This window comes from Eptesicus fuscus, chromosome 22, assembly GCF_027574615.1.
Source record: "Eptesicus fuscus isolate TK198812 chromosome 22, DD_ASM_mEF_20220401, whole genome shotgun sequence".
NCBI lineage: Eukaryota > Metazoa > Chordata > Mammalia > Chiroptera > Vespertilionidae > Eptesicus > Eptesicus fuscus.
The window spans coordinates 10,378,447-10,393,648 of NC_072494.1; the positions used below are offsets into that span (position 1 = coordinate 10,378,447).

The following is a 15,202-nucleotide window of genomic DNA, read 5'->3' on the forward strand; positions in this document are numbered from 1 at the left end:
ACTCGTTGGATGGGAAGAGGGAGGCTGTTCTTGTTATAGTGAGTAGACTGTAGAAATTATCAGAGGTAAGAGGGAAGGAAGCCAAATGAGTCAAGTTTACCTCTCCAGAATCACGTGTGTTGATGAAGGACATAAATGAAGGAATTCTGCCATCTGTCCATCCAGCCACAGGAATTTGTATGACGAGATCAGCTCTGCTTCTCATTGTCAGAGTCACAGGGGGATCATTTACCATTTCTTTGTGTTACATCTACACAGCCTCTCTACGTATGACATCGTGATCACCACCTATAGCCTTCTGGCCAAGGAGATCCCCACAAAGAAGCAAGAGGAACTGGTGCCGGGCACAAATCTCAGGGAGGAGGTGAGGCTGGGGGCTGCCAGGGAAGGAGAGGTGGAGCCCCATCTCCTTTCGCTCAGTCTTGTCACAGCATCAGAGACAGCAGAGGTACCCTCCTGTGAGGTCAGGAGAGTCCTAGCCGGTCCACCTGTGGAAACGAAGCGCTCTCTGTCCCATCTCTTTTATTCTAGACCATCTCCTCAGTGATAAAGGGTGAGGCTTGGCACAGTTTTAGCTGTTTTGTTTTGTTTTGTTTTTTTAAGAAAGAGTGGTAACTACATCACAATTGTGTTGGTCATCACATGATTATAGGAAAACATCTCTTGTTGCAATTTTTATTTTAAATTCTGTGGGATATCCTCTCAGGATATATGTATATTTTTTAATATATCTTACTGATTTTTTACAGAGAGGAAGGGAGTGGAATAGAGAGTTAGAAACATCGATGAGAGAGAAACATCGATGAGCTGCCTCCTGCACACCCCACTGGGTATGTGCCCGCAATCAAGGTACACGCCCCTGACCGGAACCAAACCCGGGACCCTTGAGCTCTATCCACTGAGCCAAACTGACTAGGGCAGGATATGTTTTATATTTGGTGTGAAGACTGGTATTTTAGGACTAGTATTTTGGTATTAGGCCATCATTCCCTGCCTCTCTCCAACTCTCAGGAAAAGGGGTTGCATTAATAAGGCTACACATGGACCAGGGGCTAAATGATAACCAGCGAGAACCTGATGTTTGCTCTGCACTTGGGGGAGTCGCAGTTGTCTAGGGCAGAGGCTTTATTGCATAAGTGATTAAGGGGCTTTTTTGTCCGGAAAATACAGTGTTGCTCCAGGAACTCTTTAACATATGTTTTTACAATAGAATAGTCACAGATTCTGTATTTGGGGAGATCTCTGGCATGGAGACATCTGATGACCAACTCTGCCTTTTTGCAGATGATTAACTTTGCAGATTCCTCAGTGGTTCCTCATTGCTCTTAGGATAAAACCTTAATTTTTTTACGTGATATTTTAGGCTCTTATGCCCTTGCCCTGCTTGCATGTCCTTCTTCACCTACACCCCAGCCCTCCCTGTGGCCCCCCCTTGCTCAGCCATAACAAGGCATGGGCGCTGCTCCGCCACGCTCTGCCACCCTCTTGTGCCTTTGTTCACTCTAAGTGGAATGCTTTGCCTCCTGTTTGGTTCCGTGTGTCTCTTATGCTTATGTGACAGCACTCCATTTATCCAGCAAACATTGAGCTGCTCTCTCGGGTATTGTGGGTACAGCAGTGACCAAGACTGGGTCCCTACTGTCACGTGATGGAGGATGCAGTGGGGCTTATTATACACTCACTGTGGTGTATGCAGTTATCTTGGTGCTTGCTTTTCTCTGGATTGTGAGCTTTCTGAGGATAGGAACTGTCTGTTTGTATGGCTTAGTATCTCACATATGAAAGTAAGACTTTCAGTAAGTTTTCAGGGATTTTTTTGATAAATTGAGTAAAATTTAGTAAATATTTTATCGAATGAGTGAATACCTAGTGAAGTCCTGACCCATAGCCATTGCTCAAAAGTGGATTGAAAGAGTAAATGAAAACTCATATTAGAAAACATTTTATTCTTAAGCATCTTGAGCTCAAGGACTGGGGCTCTCAAGTGACTTGTTTATTTGGACCCATTGAGAGTTTCCACTCTTGGTTTCTTAAGCTTAATGCTTATTTCAGTGTACCCCAAACTTGAAGTTCTTCAGTGGAGGACCCTCTTGTTTGTTATCTCCCCGTATCTTCTTGAAGACATACACCTTTTCCCATACTGTTGTTAGGTTTCACTGGTGTGTCTTCCAGGGTATCTCAACACCTTTGCTTCGCATAGTCTGGGCCCGAATCATCCTGGATGAGGCTCACAATGTTAAGAACCCCCGCGTGCAGACTTCCATAGCTGTGTGTAAGCTGCAGGCTCGTGCCCGTTGGGCTGTCACTGGAACCCCCATTCAGAACAACCTGTTGGACATGTATTCACTGCTGAAGTGAGTAAACTCTTTGGGATTATGTAAATGTGAACTCTGTCGGTAACCTTCCTAATTATTTCGTATCTCATGGTAAAGCTCTGGTGAATGCCAGGTTATCTCATGTAGCAGATGGCAAGCCTCTCAACCTTTAAAGGGTAAAAGAGTTAATATTTATGAGAAAAATAATCGGTTGATTGACTGGCTGATATGGGACTTTGATTACATTCAGCCACTGTATATGGAAAAATATAAAACAGATTAAATTATAGGCAACAAAATTACCTTTTTCAGTCCAGTGAATGTTTTGGGCTATTTTTGCTTTAAAGCATATGACCCGAGGTCAGGACTACAATTTATTTGAAGCAAACAGAAAAGAATGCTGATTTTAAAATACTTGATTTTATTGAAGTCAGCCCGTAAGAAGATATGGACTCTCTTTGCTAGCCTTTTAAGCTTTAGGAATAAATTCTAGCTATTGGTTATATGTCCTGTTGTGACGATACAGACAGTGTGTTAATGGGAAAGTTCACAGTTTTATAATGTGGTTTTGTTGTTGACCTACGTCCTTTTGATCTGTCTAGCAGAGCTTTACTATGACATTCACTTTTAAAAATGATGGGATGGCAGATGTAACAAAATCTGATTTGTTTTTCATCTGATGTCTTTCTTTGAACCTTTACTCTGTCCTCCCATACTTTTCCTTCTTTCTATGTCCTTCTTCCCAACAAAAAAGATTTCTCCGTTGTTCTCCATTTGATGAATTCAATCTGTGGAGGAGCCAGGTTGACAATGGTACAAAGAAAGGAGGCGAACGGTTAAGTATTTTAACCAGGAGCCTTTTGCTACGGAGAACAAAAGACCAGCTGGACTCCACCGGCAAGCCCTTGGTAATCTCATTTATGTGTGTTCCAGGGGGAGGCCAGGGAGGGATGGGAACCATGTCCTTGTCTTGGGTTGAACAGCCATCTGCTTTGCTTCGGGAGCCTCTGAATCCCACTCTCCAGGGCAGAGCCTGGGTTGCTGTCCTGCACCTGTGTCACAGCAGCCCTGCTGTGCTGGGTGTTAGGCAGCCCCACTTTTAGGGAAGGGTGGAGGCTGCTGTCCAGCCTTCACTAGATTTCCAGTGTCAGCTCTGGGAATTGACTCTAATATTCAGTTAATTTCTGTAACTTCATCCCAGCGGCTTTTCCCCTTTATTTCCCAGGTGGTGCTGCCCCAGCGTAAATTTCAGTTGCACCGTTTAAAGCTTTCTGAAGAGGAAGAGACTGTTTATAGTGTCCTTTTTGCAAGATCAAGGTGGGTGCCATGAAGAAGCACCTTCTCACATGTACTGTTGCTTTTCTGTCCTTGCCTTGGCAATGGGTCCAGGGTCAAGTCTTCTCTAACTGTATTTATGGTATTATTGATGAGGCGGATATCTGTTCCTTTTTTATAATCTCCCTGTCTTGCTCCTTGCCCCCTCCCCAGCTCACCTTTGTCTCACTTACATTGAAGGCTTTTGAAGTTGCTCTTCATTGGCTTCCTTGCATAGAAGTGCTAGGGTATGGTCACTGCACCAGGTCATCTGGTCCTCGTGGGGCCATGTTGGGAAATTATCTCTTTGACCTTTGACCTGTTACCCAGCATCTCATTGGAACTTAAAAACAAAAAACTGCTCTGTAATCCTTGTCATCTGGTCTTTGCACTTTCTGTAAAACCCTTCTCTTTTCCTGAATCTAGATTTACTCCCCCACTACCTCTCACTTCCAGCATAAGTGTGTCTTTTTCTCTTTGTATACCTCATATTTATTAATATTCATCAGTACATATTAATAAAATATCATACTAATTAATATCAACATGTCGTATTACATATTAATATTTAATATTCTAACATTTTGCATTGGTATGTATTAATTATTTAAAAATGATTTGGGGGTTTTTCAATACTTATTTTTCGTTGCCTTTGGGCCAATGCTTGCTATGAGCCTGACATCATTTAACAAGTCCACCTTTATCGTTTTTCGAGGTGTTACTGCAAGCACAGTTAAGCAGTGGTCATTGTAAACCTATTTAGTTGTAGTGAACATTATATGTGCATTTTCTTTTTTGATCTGAGGCAGATCAGCTCTACAATCCTATCTAAAAAGGCAGGAAAGTGGGGATAAGCAATCTGGACGAAGCCCTGATAATCCATTCAGTAGAGGTAAGCAGTGGGGCACTCATACATCACTAATGACAGTGTGCAGTCAGATTCATAAAATTACAGCAGGGAGTTGTGGATTCTTGGTATCAGAGATTTGACCTTAGCTGGGAACCTCAAACCATAGTGTATAGACTGATCTGTAAGCATCAGTCCTGGTGATCTAAGCTTTTTAATTATTTTCAAACTCTGATCTATTAAATATAAGTAGGTCAATAAAGAAAACTGCATTTCATTTGGCTTATTTGGTATAGAAGTATTATAACTATATCATGGAGCCTCAGATCAAAGAAATTTAAGATAGCATCGTTTAGTTCTTGATTTGTCCTCATACCTCTGTTTTAAACCCTTACTGTTTCCTGCGGTTTGTTTTCCTTCCTGAAGTGGCACAGGAGTTTGGGTCCAGTGGGCCTGGACGCTCTGTGGCCACAGACTCACAGGGATCCAGCACCGTCCACATATTGTCACAGTTGTTGAGACTGCGCCAGTGTTGCTGTCATCTCTCTTTGCTAAAGTCGGTAAGAAAAGCCTTTAGCTTCGTGCCCAGAAGGGCTGCCAGGAAATTCCTGTCTTTCTGCATCTGGGACCTAGTCTGCTGGACCAAGGAAAATGGGGTTTGGGTGGGTCTTTGGTTTTTGGTGGGGCAGAAAAGAGGGTGCTTATTTTACTTTGTTTTACATTAATTTTTATTGATCTTGATAATTCCCATGGTGTTGAGAATAGTTTTTATTGTTTGTTTTGTTTTAAGTAAGCTTTTTATAAAGAATGGAAAATAGCATTTTAAGAAGGAAACCATTTATGAATACTTTGGTATTTTAGGATATCATAAAGCTAATTTAGTTACTTTTTTTTTCTGCCTTTAGGCAGTATGACTTTTAAGTCTAGTTATGAAAACTCAAGTATTTATACAGTTGGAAAAGTTGCCTTTATGTTTGGGAGAGGTACATCCATAATTAAGAGGAGTATTTTATTCTTTTGAGGAGTAATTGTAATGTATCTCGATTAACAGTAGCTTAATTTACTGTACTATCCCAGCTGGGGGAAAAGAATAATCATGTGATCTGTCTGGCAAGTCACTAAAAAATTCCATCATTTGATTTATCTTTAATTTGGTGAAAAAACTGGCAAAATTACATTTTTAATGGTGGTTTTTCTGAGAAACTACTGATGATCAATGAGAAAACATTTTGCTGTGTGGAGTGTTACAGTCAGCACGTCATTGGCAAGTGCTGTGGCTTGTTGCCTCAGTGCCCACCTGCTCCCGTCCCGTCTGTCTCCTGCTCAGGCCCTGGATCCGACAGAACTGAAGAGCGAAGGCCTGCTCCTTTCCCTGGAGGATCAGCTCAGCGCGCTGACCTTGTCCGAACTCCAGAACTCAGAGCCGTCTGCCACTGTTTCCCTGAATGGCGAGTGCTTCAAGGTGGAGCTCTTTGAAGACATGAGAGAGAGCACCAAGGTACTTTGTCGCCTCTATTCTGGGGGACAGAGTTGGACTCCTCACACATTTGTCCAAGTGGGTACAGTCCTTTGATGGCAGAGCTAGAACTGTTCGATTTTAACTGCTCAAATTCTCCCTCCAGTCTTAAATTCTAATTTTATTTCACAATTAAAACTAAAGTTAGATAGTGAGCCAGCCCAGGCATGAAGGCAGCTTTTGGTCATGGATTACTGGGAAAGGAGCCAATCAGGTTTATGCTGGGACAGGGCGAGCGAGCAGTTTGTTTGGGGAAAGCTTTAAAGGGAAACAACAAAAGCTGGACCCTAGAGGCTGTGTAATACATCTGAGTGCCAGTGGCTCTGACTTGTTGAAAGGCTTCCATCTGCGCTAGTGTTTCTCACCCGGCCTCCTATCTCCATCAGTCATTCTGTTCTGCTCATTAGAGCTCTTTAAGGCGGACAGCCCCGTTAGAGGAAGGCTGAGACGCGCTGCCACTTGAGCCCTGCCTTTCATCTCATGCCCACTGCTAGCCTCAACCTCTTTCTTCAAAGGCTTCTTTAAACAGTAACTAGAAAGGCGGTCACTGCCAAGGGGATGGTGTTACTTAAGAATACTTTTAATTAAAACTTTAAAGTATTTACCTAGGTCTTTACCACTAATAACTGAGAGAGACATAAGAAGAGCGCCATATGTGGCCAGACTTCCTGTCCCGGCACCTTCAGAGTTTGTGATTGGGTTAAAACTTACATTCCTAATAATTCGTGTTCCTTGTCTAATACTCGAGTGATGTTTATTCACAAGGCTTCTTAGCATAGCCCATTAGCAGTACCTCACACCACTGAGGTTGCTTTATGAAGGGAGTTTTCTCTGGTAACATAAACCTGAGCTCAGGCAGAATGTCACTGGGATTTGAAGCACATGGACCATGAATCCTGCTCTCACAACACTTTTCTCAAAACACTTGTGGCCATTCTTTTCACATGGCATTCAGAGCACTTTCTAGAACCTCAAGTTGCCAAGATACCACACACTTCATGTACCTGCTTTTTTTCTTCCTACTGTTTCAAAATGGTACGGTCCTGTGACTCACTTCCTGCCCGGCATCAGCACGTTTTCAAATTGGGAAGCAGCCGCGTGTGTGGGGGCCTCTACAGGTCACTGCTCTAACCGTAGTGTAGAGTGTAGGGGCTGAGGGCACCTCAGGATTCATCTGGCTCAGCCCAATTTTTTACTGATGTGGAATCTGAACTCTTAACTGGGAGTTCCAAAGTGACAGTCATGTGGCGGCAGAGTAAGGATTTTCTTCATCTCCTGGTTCCTGGTCTAATTTTCTTCCTCCACCATTCTGGGGATGACCTCTAGGGCCCTTCAGAGGCTTTTGCAAGGTCATTCACATTAGCAGTCAGGAGGCATGAACTGAGCTGCTGTCCAAAGTCCTGCCCATGTGTTCTTATTGACTGGTCCCCTGTGGACTCAAATTTGACAAATAACCAGAGAGCTTGTTTGGACGCTTTAGCAAGTGTTCCTCAGTCTGGACACATCCTCTCCTTCAACAACATTTGGAGCAGGCCTTCACTTGGGGAAAGCCTTTTTACCTTCTTCCCCAAATGTTAGGATGGTACTTTCTCTGGTCTAGTAATGTGCTAGGGGTACAGAAGTGAACCAGACATATGCTGGCTCTGCCGCCTTGGAGCATCTTAAGTTATGGAAGCAGGAGATGATTAAATGAGCAATTAATATATAGCATGAAGAAGATCTTGGCAGTCGAAACAAAATGTGCTGTGGTAGCACGTAGGCAGTGGGCACCTGACCCATACTTTGGGGGTTAGGGAGGACCTTCAAGAAGAAGTGGCATTAAGCTGACGGGGAACAGAATGGACAAAGATGAGACAGAGCATGGCTTGGTGAAGGAAGAATTTTCCTATGACTAGAGTGGCGTTTGAGGAGGGCATAGTGAGAGCTGAAGCTGGAGCTGGAAGCAGAAGCCAGAGCAGCCAGGATCAGTGTACAGAGCTTGGGCTCTATCCTCAGGGGGGAGCCACTCAAGGGTCTTGAGCTAGGGAGGGAAGTGACACGCTGACATTTTAGAAATAGCTGTCTGGCTGCAGAGACGAGAGTGGAGTAGAGAGGGTCAGACCAGAGCAGAGAGGCCATCCAGGTACCGCTCAGTAATTCAAGAGAGGGACAATGAGAAGAGTTCTTAAGCTACGTATGTTAATGTAACCTTTTCCAGGTTTCATCTCTGTTGGCAGAATTGGAGGCAATCCGAAGAAATCCAGGGTCTCAAAAGAGGTAAATGTATTGTCTCATTATCCAGGTATTTCTTGTAATTAAGCAAGAAAGTTTGGTATTGCTGATAGTTACAAATCTTAGTGTTTTATATCAAGGACCTTGAGTCATGCTCAGCAGAAAGCCCAACTTCCCTCTGATTTCTAGTTAAAGTATTTGTGGCACTGATTAGAAAGGAAGTCCCTGGAGGATCAGAGAAAGCTAAGCCTCCGAGAAGTGTTTAAAAGGAGAGCAGTATCTAAAGAAAATCAAGGGTAACAGATGTAAAAGGGAGGGAGAACTGCGTGAGCAGGCCGGGAGTCCATTTGCTGTTTGTTTCAACTTATGTGTATGTTATAAACCTGCATTCGTATATGTGAAATATTTTGATCTAAAAACTTTAAACTCTAATTAAAATATCATGGAGGGGTTGGGTGAGGGGAGTAGAGAAGTCCTAGCAGCTTGTTGTTATGACTGGCGACGGGTCCCTCTCTGCAGGACCACAGAGCTCCTCTGGGTGAGCACTCGACCCCCAAATAGTAGGAGGCTGCAGTGCTTACCTGAGTTTAGTCACCACTGTATCTTCACTTCATTCAGTGCCAGATAGATTGTAGGCTGGATCTGGAAACAACTTGGAGCATTATAATCTTTTTTACAATGTCACAATTTATCTACTTATCCACATGTAATCTTAAAATGTGACCTAAGCATGTGCCTTTCCCCTGTAGGTAACAGAAGGCCTTTCCTCACCATATGACAACTGATTCTTAAGACTCACAGGGGCATGGCAGGCTGCAGATGAGTTTAATCTGTTTGGGGGTTGTTTTATCCTTTATTCCAGTGTCATTGTCTCTCAGTGGACCAGCATGCTGAAGGTTATAGCCTTGCACCTGAGGAGGCACAAACTGACCTATGCCACCATCGATGGCTCTGTCAGCCCCAAACAGAGAATGGACTTGGTAGAGGCATTTAACAACTCCAGGGGCCCTGAGGTACGAGCTGGTCACATCAGAGTTATAGAATTAAGAGCAAATTTTTCTCAGTTATACAGAGAATTATAATGTAGCAGCTCAATTTAAATATATTCATAGCTTTGATCCCTCCAGGTCTTTTAAATTTATTAGACATTTATGGGGTACATATCAAAGTATGCAGATACTGTAAAGAGAATAAAATATGAGGGCTAAAAGGAGAAGGGAGAGCAGAACTGGGTAGGATCAAGAGAATCTTTGTGGAGGAGGCAAGTCGTAAAGAATGGGTAGGATTTGGAGATGAGGAAATACGGGGGGAAGTGGAAGAACGAGGCATCTGATGATGGATAATAAGACTTTGGGAAGCATTCGTGAGTGACGCGATGATCATAAAGGTGTTGAGGGTGGGGGTGCAGAGATTGATGGGATAGACAGAATCTGGTTAAAGGAAAGTGTATTGAGCTAGCCACCCTCAGTCCTCTAGAGTGCAGTATTTGTATATTTTGTATTTGTATATTTTGGCAGGCACACAATGTTTTGAGATTTACTCACCAAAAAACTGTGAAATGAGAATTTTCTTAAAGGTGGGGCATTTCAGAGTTTCAAAATAGTGCATTTATGGCCGCAGAAGGAAATTTGATAGGAACTCGGTGCTGCTCTGTCCTGATGTTGGGCTTGAACCTGGGACAGAGGAGAGTGTATTATATGGAGTTACTGATGTGCTTTCTTTTGTAGGTCATGCTAATCTCTCTCTTGGCTGGAGGTGTTGGTCTAAACCTGATTGGAGGAAACCACCTTTTTCTTCTGGATATGCACTGGTAACAACAACTCTGGATTTTTCTTGAGTTTCCCAGCAGAGCAGGGGACCAGCAGGCTGGAGGGGCAGCAGGGCCTGCCTTCTTTGTTGACGCTGCTCTGTCTGTGTTAGGGAGATGCTGCTGCACACGTGTGTGGAGATGCAGATCTAAACGGGGCGCAGGGCTAGTGGACAGCCCTGAATTCCTGACCAGCAAGGCTTCACATGCTACTGCAAATAGTCCATTCACTTCATTGTTAGTCTAACGTCTGTTTCCATGGAAACTGGGAGCAGGGCTTTTCCTAACACTAAGACCTAAGACCTACATCCCTCAGTTTTGTCTCTTCAAAATACTGTATTTCAGACGTAGGTGTTTACCTCCAGGAAACTCAACCCTACAAAAGAGGGAGCAGCATTACTCTAAAAGGAAAAGGGGGGAGGAATTTTCTAATTATATTAGGACTACTATTTTTTTTAAAATATATTTTATTGATTTTTTACAGAGAGGAAGGGGGAGGGATAGAGAGTTAGAAACATCGATGAGAGAGAAACATCGACCAGCTGCCTCCTGCACACCCCCTACCGGGGATGTGCCCGCAACCAATGTACATGCCCTTGACCGGAATCGAACCTGGGACCTTTCAGTCCGCAGGCCGACGCTCTATCCACCGAGCCAAACCGGTTTCGGTATATTAGGACTACTATTAACATGTCGCCCTTGGCCTCTCATGTAGTGTCAGCACCAGGAGCATAATAGCACCTTTCCTGGAAATAAGATAGATGAGTAGTGTGTTGTCAGGAGAAAGTGTCATAATTAGTCCCAGCTTTTGGTTTTCTAGTGATGCCAGCCAGGGATTGCTGCACGTGGGTCTAATTCTCCGGCAGTTGAATCACAGAATATGAAAGTTGAGAAAGGTAATCAGCTCTCATGTTTCCAGGTAGCAGCCAGGAATGTAGAGGATTGAGGTTAGTTGACTTGCCCAGGGTCCCCCAGCTAGTTAGTGACCGAATTTGAATGTTGGTTCCACCTCTGTTACTTACTGTTTGAACTGATAATGCTGAGTCACTATTAGCAGTGACCCCAGTTTCTCATTAGAGGGCAGGAAATATGTGACACTAAACTGTCTGCAGCCAGTATAGCCAGGACAGGGATCTGCAAACTTTTTCTGTATATAGTTTAGGCTAGATAGTAATTATTTTAGGCTTTGAAGGCTGCATAGGTTGCTGTTGCATATTCTTCACTGTGGGATTTTGCTTATTTTACAACCCTTTAAAGCTGTAACAACCATTTTTAGCTAAAGAGCCATACCAAAGTCAGGCTGTGGGCTGGATTTGTCTATGGAGTTGGCTGCCCCTGGCCTAGGATATCTGTGCCTTTGAGCTTTACCCCTTTTCTCCCAGGAACCCCTCACTTGAAGATCAAGCTTGTGACCGAATTTATCGAGTAGGACAGCAGAAAGATGTTGTCATACACAGGTAAGTAAGGGTCTCCCAAGTCCTAGGACCCTCCCCAAGTACTGCTTTCGTGCCAGTCTTTCTTGGGTAGTATTTTAATAGAATGTAAAGTATTTAGTGATCGTTTTACTAATGGTGCTCCTGAGGCACATCCCCCTTGGACTCGCAGTCAGGAAGGGAACACAGGCATTGGAGGATGACCTTGGAATTGGCCTCTGCAAAAGAAGAGCAAGCTGTCTATAGTAGTGAGCCTTAGCTCAGTCAGGGCAGCCCATGAAGCAACCCTCTCCCTCTCTCCCTCTCTTGCTTATAACTTTTATTTTGACATAATTTCAGGTATAAAAAAATGTAAGAATTCTTACAAGAATAATACAAAAAAAATCCTGTGTGTGTGTGTGTGTGTGTACGTACGTGTGTGTGTGTGTGTCTGTGTACGTGTACATGCAAACTTTTTCCTGCACCATTTCAGAGTAAGTTGCAGACATGATGCTTATTTATCCCTAACTACTTTAGTGTGCATTTCCTAAAAATAAGGACGTTTTCTTACATAACCATGATAAAATGGTCAAAATCAGGCTGTTAACAATGTACTACTGATACAATACCTGAGCTATGGACTTCATTCTGTTTTGCCACTTGTTTCAATGATGTCTTCTCTGCAAAAGAAAATCCTAGATCCTACATAGCATTCTGTTGTCATGACTCTTCTCTCCTTTTATGTGGAACAATATCTCCGTCTTTTTTGTGTTTTAGGTTTGAAGAATACAAGCCAGTAATCTTGTAGAATAGTCCTCTGCTCGGGACCCACTTCTCTTTAAAAACAATAAAACCTGCTTTGATGCTACAGTCCTCTAGCTATGGACCTCTATTTCTCCTTCCATTTCAGGGCCACGTTTCCTGGAGAATTAGAAATCACTGACTGTCTTTACTTGCTGACCTCCCATTCATTCCTCAGCCTTTACCAACTGACTTTCACCCCATTGTTCCATTGAAATTACTCTTGCTAAGGGCACCAATAAATTCCAAAATTTGCCAGCTACAGCGATTATGTTAGCTTTCCTGTCTTGAGCTCTCTTCTCACTCTGGATGCACCTCCCCTAAAAATCCTGTCTACTCCAGTAACTCCCACATCTATATCTTCAGTTCCAAGATCCCCTTAACTCCAGACCCTGCTCAGTATCTGAATCTGACTGCCCAGATACCCACCCATTACTCATTCACTCACGTTTTCATCTCATTCAACTCATAAAACTCAGACCTATTGAGCACTCACTATGTAGTAAGTACGGTTACATATTCCAGGGACTCAGAATCTCACAAACTGAAATTGTTTCTTTCTACCGCCTCATAGCCATTTATTCTCTGAATTCCTTGTCTTTGTGAAGACTATCACTGTTTAATCACAGAGCCAGAAACTAGGCTCCCCCTCATTCCCACTTTCACCTACCAAGCCCATTAATTTTATTCTCTAAAATGTTTCTTATAACCATCCCCTCCTTCCCGGCCCCACTGCCCTTCCCTCTTTCAGATCTGAATTTCTTAGCATGACATGCAGAGCCGCTCAGGATCGGGGCCCGCCAGCTTCTTGAGCTTCTGCCGTTACAGTACAGCGCAGTAGAGTCCTTTTGACCTTGGCCCTGGCCAGACTGGATGACTTAATCTTCCCCCCACATGCCATGTTCTACAACTCAGCCATGGTTTTACATATGTTCCCATTTCGAGGGATGCCCTCCCCGCTTCCATCTGGCCAGCCCTTGCTCATCCTCCAGGCCACACGTTAAGAGTTCACTCTTCGGTGGAGCCTCCCTCAGTACTCCAGACAGATTTCCTCTTGCTCCTTTTGCACACTGCACATGCTTCCATCGTAGCACTTTCTGGGTGGTATTGTTTATTTTAATCTCTTTTGGGTTCTCTTTGAGAGCAAGACTTACGTTAATCTCTCTATACCTACACTTAACGTAGTACATGGCATACTAGTATAGTGAATGCTTCATCGGAAGTGGTTGAGTGATTGAATGACAACAGTGGCGTTTCCTCAGTTTGTAAAACCTGTTACAATGTGAATTAGCCCCAAAATCAGATACTCTGTTTAACCAGCACGCATGCCTAGCAGAAACTTCCTTTCCATCTTATCAAGACGGAGCTGTTGGTGTGAAAGCTGGCTCTCTGTGTTTTAATGGATAGGGATGTCTTCTGCTCATGTTGGCATTTCTCAATTACCTTGCTTCAGAAAGAAATAAAAAAGTCAATTTGAGTCACATCATTTTAAATGGACATATATTTAGTCAGGATTGTCTGGGTTGCCTAAACTTAAGAGTTCTTAACCAAACCTAAGAAAGCTTAAATAAAGGAAGAAACCTTATTTAAAAACTAAAGCATAATTAGAAGTTTGAACATGTTATTAGATACGCTACCTTGGATTTCTAATTGTTTGCTTATCTGTGTTTTAGATTTGTTTGTGAGGAAACAGTGGAAGAGAAGATCTTGCAGCTCCAAGAGAAAAAGAAAGATTTGGCCAAACAGGTTCTATCAGGATCTGGAGAATCTGTCACCAAGCTGACCTTGGCTGACCTCAAAGTCCTTTTTGGCATCTAACTTCCTTTGTAGAGCTCAGAAGGGTGCCACTGTTGGTGTGTATTAGGATCTGGGAGAACGGCCTAACCCTGGTCCCTTGGGCTCTCCTTGCATTCCATCTCACCATCACGCCTTCTGCCCCCTCAAGTGAGGCACACTGTAACCCCCAGAACTGAGTGAGTGACACAAACCGATAAATAGCTTCAGATGAAAGAAAATGTCTCAGCGCTGGATAATTTTGGAAAACAACTCTGGGAGGGTTGTGCGTAAACTTCAGGAAAAGCTCTGTTGCTTTTCGCTTCTCAGCTGATGGGGGACCTAGTGTTACTGCCTTTCTAGCATCTCTTCTTCTCTCCTGCCCATGAGGCCGCTCCTATAACTGTCTCTTTATGGGCCAGAGAGTGGACCTTACGCCCATTCCTCTGCAGTGGTCTCACTTCTAGGCCCTTCTCCCTCAGGGTAAATCAAAGAGGTGCCCTATACCTATACATCATTTTGTATTGCTATCATATCATGTACTATTTGTGTCATACTTTAGTATTTTTATCATTTTCATAGTATTTTGTATTTTTACAAATCTACAGTATTCATAGTATTTAGTATTGTTGTGTTATTTAGTCTTTGTACCATTGTATCATTTAGCATTGGTATAATCTAATGTGTTTGACAGTGTAACAGAAATAATGCTGTGTTCATTAAACTGCATTTTCTTTCCTCCTGGGTACCCAGAGAGACTATGTTTCCCAGTCTTTACTGCAGTTACATGGGTCATATTGAGTTCTCACCCCGGGAATGAGAACAGAAGTGATGTAAGTCATTTTTTTATCTTTCCTCTAAAACTTTGCAAGTGATTCTTCAGGCTGTTTCTTCCCTTACCAGCCCACTGGATGCAGAGGACCCGATGGAAGACTACAAGGCCCCAGAGAATTGCAAAGCCTCTAGATTAGAGATTCGTACCCTGGTTGTTGGCCATGGACCCTTTTGGTTCCTGAATGCCTGGGACAAAAGCCTTCCCCATATGTGCCTCCCTTCTCACCCCAGCTCACCCACATTGGACTGTGACATGGTTTTTTAAGGCACAGAGATTTTAGGGTTGTTTATATAAGAGTTAGTACCCTAATACAAACCCTTTAGACTTTTATACTTTGGGAAACTAGTCAGATTTCCTTCTTCCCATTAGCA

General features: G+C 43.2%; 1 protein-coding gene across 1 annotated transcript in view; it reads left to right on the forward strand.

Moving 5' to 3' along the window:
- The window catches only part of TTF2 (transcription termination factor 2), a 35,656-nt gene extending 20,924 nt beyond the window's left edge, over positions 1 to 14,732 (forward strand). The window contains exons 12-23 of the mRNA XM_008147222.3: positions 259 to 364; positions 2,173 to 2,354; positions 3,070 to 3,223; positions 3,541 to 3,632; positions 4,439 to 4,521; positions 4,903 to 5,036; positions 5,804 to 5,974; positions 8,190 to 8,248; positions 9,066 to 9,216; positions 9,931 to 10,013; positions 11,393 to 11,467; positions 13,897 to 14,732. Coding sequence (XP_008145444.2) covers positions 259 to 364; positions 2,173 to 2,354; positions 3,070 to 3,223; positions 3,541 to 3,632; positions 4,439 to 4,521; positions 4,903 to 5,036; positions 5,804 to 5,974; positions 8,190 to 8,248; positions 9,066 to 9,216; positions 9,931 to 10,013; positions 11,393 to 11,467; positions 13,897 to 14,041 — 1,435 coding nt within the window. The 3' untranslated portion in view covers positions 14,042 to 14,732. The remainder of the gene's footprint in view (positions 1 to 258; positions 365 to 2,172; positions 2,355 to 3,069; positions 3,224 to 3,540; positions 3,633 to 4,438; positions 4,522 to 4,902; positions 5,037 to 5,803; positions 5,975 to 8,189; positions 8,249 to 9,065; positions 9,217 to 9,930; positions 10,014 to 11,392; positions 11,468 to 13,896) is intronic.
- Positions 14,733 to 15,202: the final 470 nt, after the last annotated feature.